This window comes from Heloderma suspectum, chromosome 1, assembly GCF_057233095.1.
Source record: "Heloderma suspectum isolate Gila_16-S chromosome 1, 16-S_ref, whole genome shotgun sequence".
NCBI classification, from domain to species: Eukaryota; Metazoa; Chordata; class Lepidosauria; order Squamata; family Helodermatidae; genus Heloderma; species Heloderma suspectum.
Genome location: NC_139458.1, coordinates 108,020,140 through 108,041,716, shown reverse-complemented (window position 1 = coordinate 108,041,716; position 21,577 = coordinate 108,020,140). Strand labels below are relative to the sequence as shown.

Here is a 21,577-nt window from a genome sequence, read left to right as displayed (position 1 = left end):
TGTGGCTCAACCTGTAACTAAGCCTAACCACTTGCAACTGAAACAACCTCATATTGCTCCCTTGGTCACCTCTGCCTCCAGTTCCCTCCCCTTCCTCTGTTTCTCCTGTGTCAAATTCTAGATTGCAAGCTTTGGGTAGGAATTGTACTCTGTAACAGCTCCAGGCACACTGATGGAATGATGATGATGATGTAATCCAGATGGCTCAATGTGTCTTCTGAAGCAAGACTATTTTTAATAGGACAGGAGTGAGAAAGGGTACGTACCCTCAGGAGATATTGCCCTAACTTTATTTATTTATGTATTAATTTCATTTCATTTCTATAGTGCCCAATAGCCAAAGCTCTCTAGGTGGTTCACAAAAATTAAAACCACAGAGTACGGCATAAAACGATATAAAATATGAAAGCTTAAAACTGCAATATAATAGTGCAACCAGAAGAAAACCTAGCAGCAATGCAGAGATTTAAAATACAGATTTTGAACACCAGAGCTAAAAGATTAGGAAGGTAAAATGCTAAAATACAGGGAGAATAAAAAGGTCTTCACCTGGTGCCAGAAGGAGTACAACGTAGGTGCCAGGCGAACACCTCTAGGGAGCTCATTCCACAGCTGGAGTGCCACAATAGAACTCATCACCTCTAATAATTGGAATAGTCATTTCCCAGCTGTTCTGATTAAATGGGTGATTTGTTCTCTGGGATAAATTGATAGTTCACACAATGAGGTTATGAGCCAGTTCCAAAGAGGTGGCTTGTGGCATGTTGAAGTTACCAAAACAATAAGAATGAATGATCACAGCACCATCAGCAAAGTTCTAGACATCATCAGAGTCTAGAATTTGCTCTGAAGTCCAATGCCCTTTATGTCATGAACTTTTGCATCAAATTCCCAGCAGTTCTTAACAGTGCACTTGAAAATGAGTCCATATTCTATCTACATTATATTGATTTAAGTTAGGAACTTTTAAAACAATTCCTGTCTTAGGTAGGAAGTAGCTCTTCTGCAATAGGAAAGGAAGAATTGTGTTTGCTTTCAAGTGCTGATTTAATTGCAGTCTTAAAAGTCCCTTCCAATATTTTCTTAACTATTCATGCAGTTTCACTTCAAACTCATTTGAAAGTCAGCTCCTTTGAAGCCAATGGGATCTAAGTTTAAGTAAAGATATGTAGGATTGGGATATATGATACTGAAAGGAACAACAGGGAAACATATTTTCCCTCCTCTGTTTCTCTGAACTATAGGCTTCTTTGGTTTCTGCTTTTGAGTGTAGAGAAGAGTAATAATGTGGGAGAAATACAGTGGATGAATAGATGTTATTGCTAATTATTTTTTATTATGGAATGAGTGAGATTTCTTAACTCTCTGCTTCAAGTAAATGGCTTTCCTTGTTGCCAGAACAATTTCTTTGTTTCTTTTAATTTTTTTTTACCCCACTCCAGTTGTCAGGGTAGCCCCTGTATCTTTAAGGCTGCAATCCTAAATGCATACTGGGGTGTAACTCCCATTGAACTGAGTGGATCTGACTAAACATGCTTAGGAGTGTGCTGCATGAATTATATAGAATTATATAGAAGAGGAAATTACATCAGATGCACCTTCTCCTGTCATAGTAGAATTGTGAGGGGGAAAAGCTGGACTTGGTAAAATTCTTCTTTCTATATAACCCTTAAAGGACAGGACTACCTGAAGGACTTGAGATCCTAGCTGACTTGAATACCATAGTTGCAACACTCTGTCTGTCTGTCTGTCTGTCTGTCAAGAATATTATGTATGATGGCCAGGCATTTGTTCATTAATGTTCATTAGATGCCCAGCAGTTGAGATTCTATTAAAATGACATTGTGAACTTTTCTGCATCATGCAGTTTGATGTAGTAAACATGTTTAATGCTGAAAATTTACTATGAGTCACACTTACAAAGACTTTAAGAGTGGAGGAGTTGCAGCTCAGATTATAGCTCTTTCTGCACCAAGGTCAAGAACTCGTAGGCTGCAGTGCAGGCCAAAACAAATTCTCTATGATCTACTACTGGTTTCCTTTTAAGTCCCCCCTCTTTTTTGCTCAGAGTTAACTTCCTTTTATTTCACTCCAACTGACATTAATCCCAACTGTACAAATGTCTCCCCCTTCCCCCTCTTCATTTTAAAAACATCTCTGCAGGAAAGAATGACTTTTGTAGTGGTTTCTTTACAATGATTTGGGAGATTTAGTTAAAAATAATTAGAATCATCTTCTCTCCAATTTAGTTGAAATACATGCCTTAAAGCATGCGTTTCAGAATACAGCTGTTGGTTCCAAGAATACATCCTTTTGCACTGCGAGAGGTAGGCCAATTTAAATAACATTTGGATATGTTATATCATACAAAAGAGTTTATTTTTTTCTGAGAAACCATCATAAGGAGTCACAAGGAATCGTTTCCTGTTCCCTTATAAATTAAAAGGCACAGATCTCTGCTTTTTAAGGTTCTTATTATTGTCATTAATGATGAACAGACATAGAAATAGTATATTCACAGCATGATTCTATGCATGGCAACTTAGAACTAAGTCCCATTGACCTTAGTTGGACTTGGTTCTGAGAAAACTTGTGCATGTTTGCACTGTCAGGGACATATTCTGCCATCCACAGCACATATAATTCTGGTCAGACAAGCCTTTTTTTGAAGCAAAGTTCTTTTCTTGAAGTTGAAAATAAGGCTCTGTCCACACTACCAGATCAGTCATATTTCATTTCATTTTACTTTTGCGCATCAGTGTTCTTTTGCAATTGATTGTTGTGCATTTACCATACAAACACACCTCTTCCACCTCCTGGAATGGCATGCTCAGGGTTTTTTTAAATGCTGAGTTTGCACAACAACATTTTACTTCCAAACTAAAATTTGGATCTTAATGTGCACCCTCTCACATAAGATCCCAGTTAAGAAGATTTTAAAAGATTACTGTGGATTATATGGTTACACAGCCCCCACTTTCCTGAGCAGTGAGAAGTTTCAGGACCAGTTTCCTCTGGACAAGAGAGCACTGGAGAGTGACTTAGGGCGTAATCCTATGAAGATAGGCAGCTGCCTCTGAATTTGGAAGTGACCGCCTATCCAAAGCAATTGGGGGGGGGGAATCATTCCCTCCGCACCTCTCCCGCCCTGCTATTTTCTGCTAGACAGCCATTTTCGGCTGTCTAGCAATGGGAGGGCCAACTGGGAGAGGAGGCTGCTGTACAACACATTGGATGTGTTGTACATGCAGCTCCACTCTCCCCAGCCTGGAATGCCCCCAGCCCCGCCCCCTTTCAATCGCTCCATGCTCCTCTTTTGAGCATGGAGGATGGGGTTTTTCCGTGCTGCCTCTGAGCAGCATGGACATGGGTGGAGGTCAATTTTCCGGGAATTGACCTCGGAGCGTGGGCTCTGAGGTCGGTTCCAGGAAAAAAGCATATCCTATGGTCCTCTAGATGGTGTCTAGTGGCCCTAGGATTGCTCCCTCTGAGTGTCTTTTTAAAAATAAAATACAAGCATATGAAAGCAGAACATAAGTGGAGGCCAAAGGCATTCAAAGCTGCAGATCTGTGTGCCCACATCAGATACCTAGAGAGATACAGGAATCTGCAAGACACTTTGTCTCCAGGCAGCTCATAGTATTCTCACTGTCTGTCTCGCTCCCTCTTTTTATGCGTCTCTACTTGTCACAATTCCATGTCCTAATGGATATCACATTTAAACATACTGATATTCCCCACCAAACCAGAAACCATCTCTTAAACATTAGCCCCCATCAGGTGAACATTCTGGGGTATTAGCTGAATAAAGTGATAGTTAATCAGCAGCCCTAACAATATTTAATTTTTGATAGTCTTAGCTATATCTATAACACACTTCCCTCTGCTAGACACCTTTTCAAGCACTTTAAGAAGGTTTTTAGATTTGTGTTCCCTAGACAGGCTGTGAAATCTAAAGGCTAAAGTCTATAGGCAAAGTTAGTTAGTGGTATTTGTTTCAGTAAGTCCTAGGTGACTGTAGTTCTGTCAAATATAAGCAAATAGCTAGTAGGGAAGGTTTTAACTTCATACCTGTTTGCTTTTGTGCAATTTTGCACTGGGATATACTATGAGTAGTTCATTTTCTATTTTGAGCCTGATACAAAAGATACTTATAATGCAATCTTATGTATGTCTACCCAGAAGTAAGACCCATTGAGTTCAATGGGACTTACTCCCAGGTAACTGTATATAGGATTGCAGCCATAAGCAAGGGTGACTTTTTTCCACCCATAGTCAAGTGTTTACATTGCCACCATACTTCTGCTGGTCTCCTTCATTTCTACTTCTACCACTTAGTCAAGTTCATCCACCTTTCTTTGCACCTGGTTAGCCTTCTCTTCCAATAAGAGGGAAGCAATTTGAAGCTAGTGTTAGCTATTATGAACTGGCTGTCATGTACCCTGGTTCTGAGGGTCTGTATTACCCTAAGGAGGACTTGGATTCAGATGGATCCCAGGTCACTGCATTTCAGGAGGAAACATCAACATCCTCTTCTATACCACCCCAGGCTGAGAATGTAGCTCTCTCGTCATCTGACTCTGAGGGTGACTCCCCTGCAGCTTCTCCTGTCTCTCAGCGATGTAGGTGTATGAGACTGCAGAAACAGACACCGGCCCTTTAAGAACTGCAGTCAGCATCCAGCAGGGTGGAGCTACAGAAAGGCCAGGCTATGCTAGCCTTCTTAAGGCCTCAGTTGACTGCAATCCTTTGCTGGGACAATAGCTATGAGATAATACTCTAGATAGCACTTCCTGCAGTGCGCTATCCAAGGTCTTAACATGACTCAGAACAGACAGTGAGTGTTGTGTTACAGTCCCATTTCCTTGGGCCTCACAACTAGTCATGACACTGGTTTCCTAGAGTGGTTGAACATATGACGCTTCTACTGAGTCAGTCCATTGTCAGTATTTTCTAGTCTCTGACTGGCGGCGGCTCTTTAGGGTCTTGAGCAGAGGCCTTTCCCAGCATCTGCTAAAGGATACATTAGGAGATTCCAGGGATGGCATCTGTGACTTTCTGCATGCCAGGCAGAAGCTCTGCCCTTGAGCTATGGCCCTCCAGGTGATGCCTTATGTCAGGCAACTTGCAGCTGTCCAGATGTTTTGGCCTAAAACTCTTATCAGCCCTAGTCAGCATAGCCAATGATGATGGATGATGGGAACTGTAGGCCAAGGCATCTGGAAGCCACAAATTTCCCATCTCTGCTTTCACTGTGCACATTATGTGCAGGTTCAATCTTGAAAGCACTTCCTTCCTTTCACTGGATTAATGGGCAACAAAATGGCAAACAAGGTTTAATGTCAGTAAGTTTAAACAATGCACCTCGATGCAAAATATCCTAACTTCACATATATACCAATAAGAACTGGATTAGAATTTGGGATGAGGATAGAGAGCTCAATGAAAATGTGAACTTGGTGTGTGAAGCAAATACCATGCTAGGGATCATTACGAAAGGGACTGAGAATAAAACTGTCATTATTGTAATGCTGTTATACAATTCTATGATGTGGCCACATTTGGAGTACTGTGTATATTACTCACCACTGTATCTCAAAAAGGATTTTAGGATTCCCCCCCTTTTCTTTAAGAAAAAAAAATATGGTGCCTACAAATTCACCAATGCACCAAAACGTATGGACTTAGTTTTTGTCTGTGAAGTGCTGTACCTTAACTCATGAACACATACAGCAGCATACAATGCAACCAGCACTTCACATGCAAACACACACAGCAGAACATCTCATGCCAACACAGAGCAGTACATCACACAGAAACATACTCAAATTCACAATACTTCACAATATGCAAACACACACATCAACATTTCACATGGAAACACACAAAACAGCAGTTTTTTGTGTTATAGGAATATAACACACATGCAACGTACATATAGTTTTACATGTTAATAGCAATAGCATGTAAACGTATGTAGCACTGTTTTATATGCAAAACCATCCAGTAGCATAACTCATGAGAACATACATAGCTGCATGTCACATGCAAGTACAAATGCAGCATGTTGCACCCAAATACACACAGAAGCATGCCACGTGCAACCATATGCAAATACATGCAGCAGGACATCACATGGAAACAACTCACACGCATACAGCATTTCACACAAGAACACATGCAACACCATACTTCACATGCAAACACATGCAGTAGCATATCACACACAAATACACATGGACACACAGTGCTTCACACGTGGCAGCATAAGGCAGCACCTCACATTCAAACACACACAGAAGTACTTCATAAACATAGATGTAGCAGCTCCCCTCCCCCATCTCTTGTCTTCCATGGCTGCTGCCTGCTCACTCCAACAACTATTTTTCTTTTGGGAAACAGGCTCCACAAGGGAAGCTTCAGTCTGCCAAAACAACATGTGTCACATTCCTATCCTTAGTTAAATGATTAAAATAAAAAGTTTTAAACCTCATAACTTAAGTAATACACAATGGATTTTCATGAAGGCAGCAAAAGGCATACCCATGCAATATCTAAACTGTCAACAGGGTAAATTTAATATAAACATTTGGGTGGGAACAAAAAGGGTTGCAAACAGCGTGAAGGCTGTAATGCAAAGCCAACTTTTGGAATTCATATATAACTCAGCCATTCTTTATCATCAGGGTTCCCCCCCCCCCCTGAAATTTGGTCAGATTATACTAATAACCAGGTAGATTCTCCATGATGAATTTCATACTGACAGGATAACTTGTTTTGATGCTATGGTGAATGTGCTTTAAAATGCTAGAATACTAGAACATTTACGCACATTATAGAGTCACTGTCATGGATATATAAAATGGCAGAGCTGGGAAAGAAACAGAAAAGTACAACCAAAATGACCAGGGAGTTGAAGCAATTTCCTTATGAGGAAAGGCTAAAGCATTTCAGACCTTCTATTTTAGAAAAAAATACAACTAAGAAAGAATGTGATAAGGTTTCTAAAATTATGAACAGTGCGGTTAAAGTGAATAGAGATTTTCTTCCTCCCCCATTGAGTGACCCCATAGTAGAATTTGAGGTCACTTATGATACTGATTGGCAGCAGGTTGAGTACAAAATAAGTACTTCACAAATGCATAGTTAATTTTTGAATAAGCATATTTATTGTGGTCATTGACCGCTTCACAGAAACTAAAATACACAATATTTAACACTTTCTAGATAAACAGGCAGCTGTAACTAAAACAAATAAATCATCAACATGAAATTGAACTAGGACTGTAGCTAAAAAAAAAGTACATGTTAACTGAAGGTTGTATCCAACTGATGTCCCTCCACTGGTGGAAAGCAACTTGCCCTGGAGGGTGGCTTCCATCAATGGAACAGTGATGGAGGCAATTTTCAGCAATCCCCCTTTCCCCCTGCAGCCCCTGCCCTCATATGCTCCAGAGAGTTGGGGGACCCGTCAGAACAGCAGTGGAGATGATGTGGTGGGCTGGAAAGTGAATTGCCTCAAATCACCTCCCCCTGCCCTATTATGGCTGACAGAAACCTTTGCTGGATCAAACAGCCCTCCATCAATGGAGGGATAGAATCATAGAATCATAGAATAGTAGGGTTGGAAGGGGCCTACAAGGCCATCGAGTCCAACCCCCTGCTCAATGCAGGAATCCAAGTCAGAGCATCCCTGACAGATGGCTGTCCAGTCTCCTCCTGAACGCCTCCAGTGTGGGAGAGCCCACCACCTCCCTAGGGAATTGGTTCCATTGTCGTACTGCTCTAACAGTCAGGAAGTTTTTCCTGATGTTCAGCCAGAATCTGGCTTCCTGTAACTTGAGCCCATTATTCCGTGTCCTGCACTCTGGGATGATCAAGAAGAGATCCTGGCCTTCCTCTTTGTGACAACTTTCAAGTACTTGAAGAGCGCTATCGTATCTCCCCTCAGTCTTCTCAAGGCTAAACATGCCTAGTTCTTTCAGTCTCTCTTCATAGGGCTTTGTTTCCAGTCCCCTAATCATCTTTGTTGCCCTCGTCTGAACCCTCTCCAGTTTGTCTGCATCCTTCTTAAAGTGTGGTGCCCAGAACTGGACACAGTACTCCAGATGAGGCCTAACCAGTGATGAGTAGAGGGGAGCTAGTACTTCCCGTGATTTGGAAGCTATGATTCTATGAATGAAGCCCAAAAGAGCATTTGCCTTTTTTGCAGCCACATCACATTGTTGGCTCATATTCAGCTTGTGATCGACAACAATTCCAAGATCCTTCTCGCTTGTAGTGTGGTTGAGCCACGTATCCCCCATCTTGTAACTGTGCCTTTGGTTTCTTTTTCCTAGGTGCAGAACTTGGCATTTATCCCTATTAAATGTCATTCCGTTGTTTTCTTTTGTTTTCTGCCCAGCACTCCAGTCTATCCAGATCATTTTGAATTTTGTTTCTGTCTTCCAAAGTATTAGCTATCCCTCCCAATTTTGTGTCATCTGCAAATTTGATCAGCATTCCCTGCACCTCCTCCTCCAAGTCATTAATAAAAATGTTGAAGAGCACTGGCCCCAGGACTGAGCCCTGCGGTACCCCACTCGTTACCTCTCCCCAGTTTGAGAAGGTCCCATTGATAAGCACTCTTGGAGTCCAATTCTGTAGCCAACTGTGGATCCACCGGATCATTGTTTCATCTAGCCCACTTTGAGCTAGTTTGCTCATCAGGATATCATGCGGCACTTTGTCGAAAGCTTTGCTGAAGTTGAGGTATATGATGCCTACAGCATTCCCACAGTCCATAAGGGAGGTTGTTGTTGTTGTTCAGTCGTGTCCGACTCTTCGTGACCCCATGGACCATAGCACGCCAGGCCTTCCTGTCCTGTGCTCTCTCCTGGAGTGTGCTCAAGTTCATATTCATTGCATACAAGGGAGGTTACTTGATCAAAAAATGAGATCAGATTCATCTGGCAGGACTTGTTTTTGACAAATCCATGTTGGCTTCGAGTAATCATGGCATTGTTTTCAAGGTGCTTCCAGATGAATTGCTTTATCATCTGCTCCAGAATTTTCCCAGGGATTGATGTCAGACTGACTGGTCTGTAGTTCCCAGGTTCCTCCTTTTTACCCTTTTTGAAGATAGGGACAACATTAGCCCTCCTCCAGTCATCTGGTACTTCCCCCGTCCTCCATGATTTCTCAAAGAGAATAGACAGTGGTTCTGAGAGTTCTTCTGTCAGTTCCTTTATTACTCTAGGATGCAGTTCATCTGACCCTGGACATTTGAACTCATTCAAAGTCATTAGGTGTTCCTTGACGATATGCCTATCGATCTCAAGCTGCAATCCTGCCCGTTCAGCCTGTACTTCGCCTTTGCCAGGGGGGTCATAGACCCTCTTTTGGGAGAAGACTGAGCCAAAGTAGGAATTGAGCACCTCTGCCTTTTCTTTGTCATCTGTTATCGTTTTGCCATCCTTATTTAATAGCTGAACAACCATTTCTTTCCTCTGCCTTTTACTATGCACGTAGCTGAAGAAAGCCTTTTTGTTGTTTTTGGCATCCCTCGCTAACCTCAGCTCGTTCTCAGCTTTAGCCTACCTGACACCATCCCTGCAATTCTGTGCTACCTACCTGTACTCTTCCTTTGTCACTTGGCCTTCTTTCCACTTCCTATATGTGTCCTTTTTTGTTTTCAGGTCATCCCTAAGCTTTTTGTGAAGCCACATTGGCTTCTTCTGTTGTCTTCCACCTTTTCTTCTTATTGGAATTGTTTGTAATTGTGCCTTGAGAATTTCCTTTTTTAAAAGCTCCCACCCATCTTGGACTCCTTTTCTCATTAGAGTCGCTTGCCATGGGACCTTACTTATCATTTTTCTGAGTTTATTAAAATCAGCTTTCCTACAATCCAGGGTACGTGTTTGACTACACTTGGCTTTTGCTTCCCTTAGAACCAAGAACTCAGGTACAACATGGTCGCTTTCCCCCAGAGTTCCTGTAACTGCTACTTTATCCACTAAGTCATCTCTGTTGGTTAGGATCAAGTCAAGGATAGCCGATCCTCTAGTTCCTTCCTCTACTTTCTGTAGGAGGAAGTTATCCACCACACAAGTGAGTAATTTCCTGGCAGGGATATGTTTTGCAGAATTTGTCTCCCAACAAATATCGGGGAAATTGAAGTCCCCCATTACTACTACATCGTGCTTCCTCGATGGCTATTTGCTTTTCAAAAGTTTCATCTTTGTCTTCTCTTAGATTGGGTGGGTGGTAGTAGACTCCGACCACCAGGTTCCTTTTATTCTTTGCTCCATTTATTTTAATCAAGATGCTCTCGATGGGGCTATCAAGCTCATCTTCCTGTATTTCTGTGCAGAGATATGTATTTTTCACATACAGTGCAATCTCACCTCCCTTTCTGTTCCTCCTGTTCTTTTTGAATAAGTTATATCCTTCAATTGCTGTATTCCAGTCATGAGAGTCATCCCACCAAGTCTTAGTTATACCTATCAAGTCATAATTTCCCTCCTGTATTAAGAGTTCAAGTTCGTTGAACTTGTTTGTTTCCCATACTCTGGGCATTAGTATATAGATATCGAAGACCATGTGCTTCATAGTCTGCCTTTCTTCCTACATGTTTGTGAAGACTATTATTGGGCGCTATCAGAGCTGTTCTCTACATTGCAGTGCATGCGCCTACGACCATTGTTACCCCCAACATTACATCTCCCTTCCCTGTAGGATTCAGTTTAAAGCCCTCCTGATGAAGTTCTTCATGCTGTGGCCAAACACATTCTTCCCAGCCTTATTGAGGTGCAACCTGTCCCTTGCCAACAGCCCATCTTCCAGGAAATATAGCCCGTGGTCCCAGAATCCAAATCTCTCTCATCGGCACCACCTTCGTAGCCAGTCATTCACCCAGAGTATTTTTCGTTCCCTTTCTATCCCTCTTCTAACTACTGGAAGGATGGATGAGAAAACTCTCTGGGCCCCAAAATTCTTGAGTTTCCTTCCCAAAGCTTCAAAGTCTGACGTGATTTCTTCGTAGCTCCGCTTGGTGGTATCATTTGTTCCCACATGGATGAGAAGAAAGGGATACCTGTCAGTGGGCTTTATGAGTGCAGGCAACCTTTCAGTCACGTCTCTAATCCATCCTCCCGGGAGACAACATACCTGGCGAGTCCACAGGTCTTCGCGACATACTTGGGTCTCAATCCCACGCAGCGAGGAGCCTCTCACTACTACCACTCTTCTCTTCTTCTTGTTGTAGGCCTGGGTTTCATCACCTCTGTTTGACTGACCTTCAGCCTCTTGCTCACTCTCATGTAGGTTCCCCTGTGATTCTTCCTCTGCAGGCTGTCCTCCAGTCTCATCCTGAAGTATCTGGAATCGGTTCCACAGCTCCACTGCTTCCACTGGTGCAGAGTGGCATCTAGTTCTTCTTCTCCTAACTGTCACCCTTTTCCAAGGAATATCCTCTACTCCATTTTTCTTCACCTCAGCATTTCCCACTGCCTCATCTTGCTGTTGCTCTTCAAGCTTCTGGTCTGCCCTTTGCTGCTGTAGTTCCCCCATTCTGTCCAAGAACTCTTCGTGTTCTCTTATTCCCCGGAGGGTCGACAGTCGCTGCTCCAGTCCACTTACCTTTTCTTCCAGCGGCGTGATCAACTTGCACTTGTTGCAGGTGTAGGCCATGTTGTTCTCAGGCAAGAAAACAAACATTGCACACACCTTGCAGGTCACCACCACTGGAGAGTCTTGTCCTTCCATTGCCTCTTTTCCCTTTTTGTGTCTAGCTTTGTGATTGTTCTAGACTAGCCTGTGGCTGCTCCTCTACTCAGTAGAGGTTAAAAGCAGAGTCCCACTGGTGTAGAAGTTTGTGTTACAAGACAAATAAATGAAAAAAGTTAGTTAAAAAATAAATAAAATTAAATAAAAAAAATAAAAAATGTTAGGGCCTCCCCCTTGACCTCCCCTGCCGAGCTCCCCTGGCCAACTCCTGTTTGCTCCCCCTGTTTGCTCCCCCTGTTTGCTCGCTCTGGTCGCTCGCTCTCTGGGAGCTTGCTTGCTTCTGTAGTCCCTGGACCAGTAGCTTGCTCTGCTGTGCTCAGCTGGGAGGCAGGAAACAGACTGAAGCTTCCCGCCCACTCAGCTGCTGGGAGTACTCAGGCCAGCCCCCCCCCCCCAATTCAGTTGCCAAATGAATACAATCCTGAGCTCTTATCTTAACTGCATTGTGGAAAAGCTTTGCAATCTTCTCAGTAGCAGCAGAGATTTTATCAGTTAAACAGTAAAACACCTAGTTAAGTATGATATGTATCAGGGAACCCTGCAAGAAGAGGTGAAATGAATTATCTCCTACCACACTAAAAACAACATAGGTTCCAGGACATAGTCTGAAGGCACATGAGGCAGCAGATCTGCATCTGGTCAGTGCTTGGAAGGGAGACCACCTAGGAACCACAAGTAGCCACCTTGAGTTCCACAATGGAAGAAAGGTGGGATATAAATGAAATAAATAAATAATAATAAGCAAAACATAACAATACATATAACACAGTTTCTATGCCCCCAGACTAGTTAATTTATGGAATTTACTGCCACATGATGTGGTGATGACCATTAGCTTAGGTGGTTTTAAAAGGGGAGTATAACATACATGGAGGATATGTCTATCAATGGCTGTTAGAACCCCCATGTTCAGGAGCAGTCTGCCACTGCATATCAGCTGCTTGGGAGCAGGGATGGAGGAATCTGTCAATTTTTCTTTCTTTCAGTGTCTCATTTTTTTCAGTCTTAAGTTTGGTTCATCATGAACGTTGACAATTTTTTAAAAAAGTTTGCATGAAAATGCATATGCATTTTTGTGCACGTTTTTCCTGATTCATGCATTTTTGTATACACTGTTGCCTAATATACACAATTTTCATAATATAATCCATTTTAATGTTATTTCCCCTAATATACACATTTCTGTACACATGTTTTGATTGGAGAACTCCACTGAAGAATTCAGAGAAGTCTGTATTTTGAAGGATAACAGAGTTTTGGTTTGTATAGTGGCTCAAAAGTGTGAAATTAGGTAAGTTTGCATTAAAATGAGAACTGAATGAATTTCTCCTGCATCCCAACTTGAGATCAACAGTGAGAGAGTACTATTTCCTTCATGCCCTACTTGTGGGCTTCCCAAGGGGCATCTGGTTAGTCACTGTGGGAAACAGTGTGCTGGACTCGAAAGACCTTTCCTTTGATCCAGGGGTCTTAGATAGTACAACCAGTTCCTGAATTGAAAACTGCCCTGATTACTGATATATTCGTTTTAGCTATGGTGTTCCCCTGCCTCCCAGCTATATACGTAACAGTTGTTTTTGCATAGAAGGGGAAATTACACCAGGCGTGGTTTTGCCTGTTCCTACAGCACTGCACAAGGAAAAAGCTGCCTCCAGGAAAATTATCTATTCTATATAACTCTTAAAAGTTATAGGGAATCCTTTCAGGATCTGGTCCTGGCAACCTGAGTGGCTTCTTGATGGTGACAACATGAGTAAGTGTATTACTTGATGAAAAAGCAAATGAAGAGAAAAAAAGGGTATCTTGTGGAGGAGGCTCTTATAAATGAACTGTCAAATGAAATAAAGTTAAAGGGAAATCTCCTGCTGTAAATGCACAGGTCTGGCACTTCTAATAAAAATCAGGGCCCTGGAGGAATTAATTACACCAGCATTACAGGAAGAATTCATGGAATTGCAAAATGTAGTGGCACAGACCAGCACGAGCTGCTGTTGCAAAAGGGGAAACTGCAGGAGAGTCTTCACAATTTCTGAGTTGATATGCAGGACATTGTAGTCACATAATAGCAGTTCAGACACTCTAATGAATAATAGTATTCAGTGGTAATGACAAATGATATTACACATACTTTGCAACTGAAGTCATTCAACTTTATTTCTTCGGTTATGTGTGAGTGTGTGTTAAAAGTAGAATCTGATTTCTGTAGAGAAAATGATATAAAATATGTTTTAGTGAATTTTATTATAATTAAATATAGAAAAGAAGTTACATGATTTATAGTAATTAGGTTATTCATGCCCTCATGTATGATGGGATATGCAGGCTATCTCGACCACACACCTAGGCTTTTCTCACTAAAATGTCCTCTTAGAACAAAGAACATGGGAAAATTGATACAGGATAGCAGAGCAGGACTATGGGTAGGCTGGAAGAAATCCTTGGAGGCCCTGATGTAGTGATTTTACATTGCCTACCTCTGGTTAGGGATATGGGAGAAATTTGTTAGGTTTGCATTTTAATGTGAATTTACTTAATTTTGCACATATAACCCAATGTGCAAACTGAAATTCAGTTATCCTTAAAACATTCACACTTCTCCAAATTCTGCAATGGAGTTCTCTGAGCAAAAGATACATAGAAAATGTGCATAATAGTGAAAAATAAGATAAAATGCACTATATTAGGTAAATTACTTGCAAAAATGAGTATATTAAGCAATGTTACATAGAAAATGCATGGATTAGAAGAAGTGCATACCAAAATATGTACATATTTTCATGCAGACTTTAAAAAAAAAACCCTCATACGAAAGGAAAATTGAACTCAAGGCTGGAAATTCTCAAAGTTTGGGACAAAACAAATTAAAGATTGGAAAAATGAGAAATGGAGAGAACCCAAAACTGACAAATTCATCCATGCCTACCCCGATGCACACACACATGAGAATCCACTGAAGAAGATAGTGTTTTTCTTCAACAGGAGGGAGGTCTTCCTTTACTCACTTGTAAGTAAGCTGATCTTAGCTCTTTAGTGTACAACAGGACTTTCTTCCTAAAATCTCCAAAGAAATGGGGTATTTTCAGGTGTTAATTTGACCAGCCAAATGATTATAATGCATTCATACTGTGAGCATCTGCCTAGATAATCTGGGCACCGTATGTACCAATGTGGCTAAGATATATTTGTGACTGATGGACTTGTTCAGCTAGGGGTGGAGAAGAACAAGTCATATTTCTAACCTATTGTTATGGGGCAGAAGAATCCAAAAAAATCATGTAAATTGGTTTTGCAACTATTTTCTTCTTATTAAATAATTTTTGCCATTGTCTTAAAAGCAGATGCTACACTAATAAAATTAAGATTATGTTGCTTAAAATGTTTTAATAATAATAAAAAGTAAACAATGAAGAGCCATTTTCAGAAAACATTTGTGTTTGCAGAGTTCATAGCTTGTTCAGACATGGTTGAGCCCAGTGTATATTCAGGCTCTCTCTTTTTTTCTTTTCCTTTGTGTCAAGTTATTTTATGTTGCAACATTAAACACTTATCCCTATAGCTGTTTTAGTTAATTAACTATGTAATACAGACTTCATTAAGGACTTAAAAATCTTCCTCCCAAAGCAATAAGCTGCTGTTATAGGCCTTGAAATAATGAAATTATATATAATATTTTTTTCTCCTGTACAGAAATAATCTTAAGGTTGTATCCAATGTAACACTACTAGAAAAAGTACAAGAAGTGGCATTGTTCTACTAGCACTTGTGCAAGTGTTAGCAGTACAACTAGCACAAGCAACATCTAGTATAATATAATGAAGTCCAAATGACTTGTGAGTACTTGCACAAATGGCACACAATGGCTTGTACAATGGCTTGTGAAAGTGCTGGTATAAGCAGAATCAACATATTGGATTTAATAGTTGTGCAAGGATGAAAACAGGGCTTCCACAAGCAGTAGATGCTTGGACCTAGTGCAATGACATCATTGGATACAACCCTATAAGTGTAATATTTTCTGGACATTTTGAAAACTCTGGGGGGTACTATGTTATATTTTCCTCTATCATTTTCCTCCCTCCCCTTCCACTATTCCTTCTTTCTTAAATTCACCCTTACAAAAAGGTATATGGGTTAGCAAGTAAAAATTTACTTTGGACTGGTTTACATTTGTTTTTGAAATGTTTTTTTAAAAAAAACAAAATAAGAATATTGCTTCTCTATAAAACAAATTATTTGAATTGGGTCACATAACTTTAGTTCTAACTTTAAATATTTTCATAACAGTGACAATTTATACCAAATGACCTCACAACTTGAATGCATGACATGGAATCAAATGAACTTGGGATCCACACTTAAGGGGTAAGGTTTTTGTTTTTTTAAAACCTTTTCAATTTTATACTGTAGAGTTATGAAGTAGTTTATTTTTTTGATTACAGATGAAATAAGGAAGCTGTTATCAAAATATTAAGCTTCATAGCATGTCGATATTTGTCACTGAACATACTGGGCATTTTGAAAACTTAAAATAACACACTATCTGTGTCATATTTTGTAAATGCTCAATAAAGCCAAATTTTGCCCAATATTCTGAGCATTTTAAGCTATTAAAGGGCATAAGAGAGCAATATTTTCTAATTTGTTAGTATTTTTTCCCTTTAAAGTAGTGTATTTTGAGAGTGCAGTCTAAGTGTGGGTTGTATTATTTTTATGTCTGAACAAGCATGCTCTCTCATAAGCCCTTCTAACCATTCTACTTTCACTTACTTTGGTGCAGTCCTGTTGATTTCAAGTGGCCATTGACTTACACTGCAACCTTATGTTCTGAGAAGTAAGTTCAATTGAGATCAATGGAACTTACTCTCAGGTAAGAGTATTAGGATTGCAGCCTGATATTCCCACAAATGCCTTGGTAATGGCATAATTGAAGTTGATGGTGCACTGGTGACACAGTTAGGGTTGCCAACCTTCCAGAAAAACAATGGGACAGCCAATTTTGTGGGGGTGGCTTTCAGGACAGTTACTGGAAAAGAAAAGGGAACTATTCCACCTAACTCCTAGCCAGTTTTTTTTTTAAAGTTGCACATCTTAGGTAAATATACAGCTCTTGTACTGAACAAAAGGAGCAACAGAGGACAGATCAAAAGTTCTTGGTTCTAGCCACAGTGGCTCCAGACAGTGACAATGCTACAGCCTACACTTTTCCTTTTCTTCATCCCTTTCCACATTTCTTATTTTAATCTTCCTCTTATTTCTTTATACACTTTCCACTTCTCACATCCTTTTGTTACCTTGCATTCTCATAGGTCTTACATCCTTTGCCTTTGCTTTTCCGCTGTCCCTCCCATTTTCCTCAGCTTCCTCCCTGCAGACAGTTATTTTCTCCCACCTGTAGGGAGTAGACTTCAGAATGATCACTGCTTGTCCAGAAGTGGTTTCCTGTTACCCTGGAAGCAGGAAGTCCTTCTTGAAGAACTGCTTGCTACTAAAGTAAAGATATTTGATGAAGTTATAGACAGGATACGGGGGCTGTTCTGGACACTGTTCTCCTTTCTTTCCTGAAGCTTGGTCAGAGTGGGAAAATTAAAGTCATGACAACATGGATATCAGAGGAGAGCAAATAGAATGTAATACTGGCTAGCATCCTCAGATGGATCAGAACCTTAGGACTGTGTGAACTAAAATACATTTGTTTATACATAACTAGTTTATCAGTATCTTGTTTATTGATTTGCAGTCTCTCTGAGAGAAAATGCATTCGAAAAATATAAAGATAATCCACTCTGTTTTAAATCACCAACATTATAATTGCTTTTAACTTCTTTTTCCTGGCAAGACTTTTACTTACAACTTCTGAGAGCATAACTGGAGTAATTTGGCTTTTCAAAAATGGATCAATATTATTTGGAGGAATCTGGTATTAGCATGTTAAAAGCAGTTTGAAGAAGGGAAAATTTCCTGACTCTAACTTATGACAATATACAAATATATTTAGACTAAAACCTCACAGTTCAAACATCCAAACCACAACCCAAAGAGTTAGGCATGCTTACTCCTATTAAAACCAATTGTTTTAAGTGCGCACAACTAACTCTCAGTTGGAATTTGTGCCCTCTATCTGTTGTTGTCTTTCTCCATCCCCTCTCATTGAAGTGATCACGTTTTTGTTTATCCTGACTGTACTTTGTGCATTTGTTCAAATCTAGCCCTAACAGAATGACGAAGAAGCATTTGAGTGCTCCCTATCAATGCACATTAAATGATTGTCAGAGGTTCTTTAAAAAACAGTGAGATGGGAGACATTCTAAAGATGAAGAAAAACAAGCCTCAGTTGTTCCCAAATAATCCAGCATATGTAGACATAGGATGTACATGTTACACAAAAGCCCTGAGATGAGTTGGCCAAATACAGGTGATTAGGATTAAATAAAAATAGAATGTAAGTAATGTGAATTTAACATGAACCTAAATGGAATTGGATTAAACTCTAGTGGAAGAGATAACCTAACATATCCCTGGAAATCTTCACCAAAATACAGAATGTCTAATAATAGGTAGCATTATTACTAGATAGTACTTTTAGTGTTCAAAGTGACTCATATACTGTATGGCTTATAACCCCCCCGAAAAGGTACGTTAGTATTATTATCCCCATATTGCAGATAGAAAGTGGAAGAGAAATAACGGTTTGCTAAGGCCACTGAGGTTGTAATCCTATACTCGCTTACCTGAGAGTAAGTCCCATTGAACTCAATGGGACTTACATTTGAGCAAGCATGTATAGGATTGTACTCTTAGTGAATTCAAGGCTGTGGCGATAGTTGAACCAGAGGCTTCCTGATTCACAGCCGAGTCTTAGTGACTACATACAAATCTCCTGGATATGCATTTATTAAAATACTTCTATACCACCTTTCAGACAATGGCCCTCAAGGTGGTGTGCAATACAAAATTTAAAAACAGTCGTAACAATAAACTTAAAAGCAGAACAACAAAATATATGAAAGTGAGGCCAACAATTGGCTCCACATTGATTCACAGTTGCTGAGAAAAACATCTTCACACCTCACAGAAAGGCAAACAGTGAAGGAACTAGTCTGATCCCCCTAGGGAGGGAGTTCCATAAATGTGGTGCCATCAAAGAGAAAGCCCTGTCCTGTGTTCCCATTGATCTAGTAACACTTTGTGCTAGGATGAAGAGCAGAGACTCAGGTGATGATCAAGGTACAGACAGTCTCTTATGGAAGCAGGTAGTTTTCCAGATATCCTGGTCCAAAGGCATTTAGGGCTTTATAGGTATCAATCACCAGTTTGAACTGGGCCTGGAAACAAATTGGTAGCCAGCACAACTGTCACATGTCTGGTGTAATATAGTCCATATAATGCACACCAGGCAACAGCCTGGCTGCTGCATTTAGCACCAGCTGAATTTCAGAGCACTCTTCAAAGGCAGCCACACACAGAGTGATTGCAGCAGACTAACCAGGATGTGACTAGGGATGTACGAAAGTCACTTACCTTTTCGCAGCTTGGCTTCGCGGTGGGGGGGAGGCGCTTCGCTTCTCCCACCGAAGTTCAGGCGAGGGGGGAGAGGCGCCCCGCCCCGCCTCGCCCGGCCGAAATTCAGGCCGGGGAGAAGCGCCCCGTCTCCCCGGCCGCGAAACAAAAAGTAAAAAAAAAAAGACCCTGTGATAGGCTACGTGACGATTTACGTAGCCTATCACGGCTAGATTTCCAAAGTCAGCCGTGATAGGCTACGTAAATCGTCACATAGGCTATCACGGGTGACTTTGGGAAAAAAAAAAAGCGCGTACGCAAATGGTGGCGCCCATGGGGCGCCGCCATTTGCATTCCTTATTTTGGCACGTCTAGTCTACGTAAAGTTTTACGTAGACTATGGCGAAAATAAGGGCAACGCAAATAGCGTGGCCTTATTTTCGCCGTAGTCTATGTAAATCTTTACGTAGACTAGACGTGCCAAAATAAGGAACGCAAATGGCGCCCCATGGGTGCCGCCATTTGCATACGTGCTTTTTTTTTTTCCAAAGTCACCCGTGATAGGCTACATGATGATTTACATAGCCTATCATGACTGACTTTGGAAATCTAGCCGTGATAGGCTACGTAAATCATTACGTAGCCTATCACGGGTGTTTGTTGTTTTTTTTTACTTTAGTTTTTTTGTTTTGCAATGGCGGCGGCGGCACCCGGTCGGGAGACCGGCCGCTGCCCCCGCCCCCACCGAACTGCCGCCGAACTGCCGCTGGGACCCGCCGCCGAGAGGGACATTCGCCGAAGGTAAGTCCCATCCCGGGGGGGGGGGCGGGGGGGCGGTGGAGAATTTCCCAACCAACTTCGGGGGGCCGAATGCGTCGGCGCTTGGCCTCCCGAAGATTCGGGGAGAAATTCTCCGCCATCCCTAGATGTGACTAAGGCAAGCGTCACTGTGGCCAGACCTTCCTTTGCCAGGAAAGCTGTACCAGCTCTAGCTGGGTAAAGGTAGCCCTCCTGGCCACAGGCACCACTTGGCCATCCAGGAGCAATGCTGAGTCCAGAAGCATCCCCAGGCTGCCCACCTGTTCCTCAGAGAGAGTACAACGCAGAACAGGTGATATCACCAAACCTGGGTCAGATTGTCTACTGACCAACAGGACCTCTGTCTTGTCTGGATTGAGTCTTAACTTGTTAATCCACATCCAGTCCATTACATGTTCCCAGACACCCATGAACCCAGATACCTTCAAACAAAAACTTTAATTGAAGAATTTTTAATGCATATACTAGAGATTACTTTTTAAAATTATTTTTAAAAAGCCCTTTCTTTTTCAGTTCACCTTTCTTTTTAGGCAGAATAAAATTATATGCTTGGCAATAAATGTTATTGTGGTTGTTGTTGCTATTATTATTATTAATAATAATAATAATAAAGTGGCTAAACAAGTTCACAAGAGAACTGTATGGTATATGCACTGTTTATGCTGCTTTGGCAGGGCTGAGAAATTGTGTCAGTCATTAATTCAAAAACAAAAGTGGGACCAGCAACAAAGTGTGGTGTGAAGTCCTTCTGTTCACTTTTACTATCAGTCAGCCATGACCTCTTCTGGGATACTCCATTCCATCACTCCCTTTTTCCATTCCCCCCCAATGGCCATTCCGCATTCCATGTCCATTGAACACACTGAGTCTTCACTGGGCTGTTCTTGGGTCCCCCCACTTAGGTTCCCCCCCCAAGTTTTTTTTTTTTTAAGGATTTATATACTGCTCTATATCTGACAAGATTCCTGAGTGGTGAACAATAAAAATAAAACAACATATTTAAAACAGACAATGTTTTCTAAAACTGTGGCTGGTCAGTCAGGGAAGCGCTGTTATTCCATGTCTGCTGATACCACTCTCTTGTGCATGGATGGTTTCATTTTGGTTGGCTAAGCAATGGCACCTGAACATCAGAAATAGAAGGTATGATTACATATAAAGTCATGCTAAGATGACTGAAAATTGAAACACGTGGGTATTTCAGGAATGCATTTTGCAACACGGTAGCAATGAATAGAAGCTAATGGTGTTAATTAATACAGGTAGGTTTAAAGAACTTAAGTCCTATTCCTAGGATATAGCAGAATTTTATATTCTCTGTAGATTGAACACAGATGGGGATAAATAGCACATGCCTACAACAGATTCTAGGACTCTCAGGCTACTGTCTAGAGGAATGATGTGACGCATATAACATGTTTGCGGACTTGCTTTAGTACTCTTACACCTCAGTCAAACCACTGTGTCAGAATAAAGCACATGTTTAAAGGCCAGC

The 21,577-nt window shown here is 41.1% G+C and overlaps 1 protein-coding gene across 7 annotated transcripts in view; it reads left to right on the top strand.

Moving 5' to 3' along the window:
* WT1 (WT1 transcription factor) overlaps positions 1-21,577 on the top strand; it is a 66,341-nt gene that overhangs the window by 20,359 nt on the left and 24,405 nt on the right. For 4 of the 7 annotated variants that reach the window (XM_084853198.1, XM_084853167.1, XM_084853208.1 and 1 more), the window contains one exon: positions 16,051-16,128. The exons of the other annotated variants lie outside the window; for them this stretch is intronic. In XM_084853198.1, the coding sequence (XP_084709324.1) occupies positions 16,051-16,128 (78 nt within the window). The remainder of the gene's footprint in view (positions 1-16,050; positions 16,129-21,577) is intronic. 7 annotated transcript variants of the gene reach the window in all.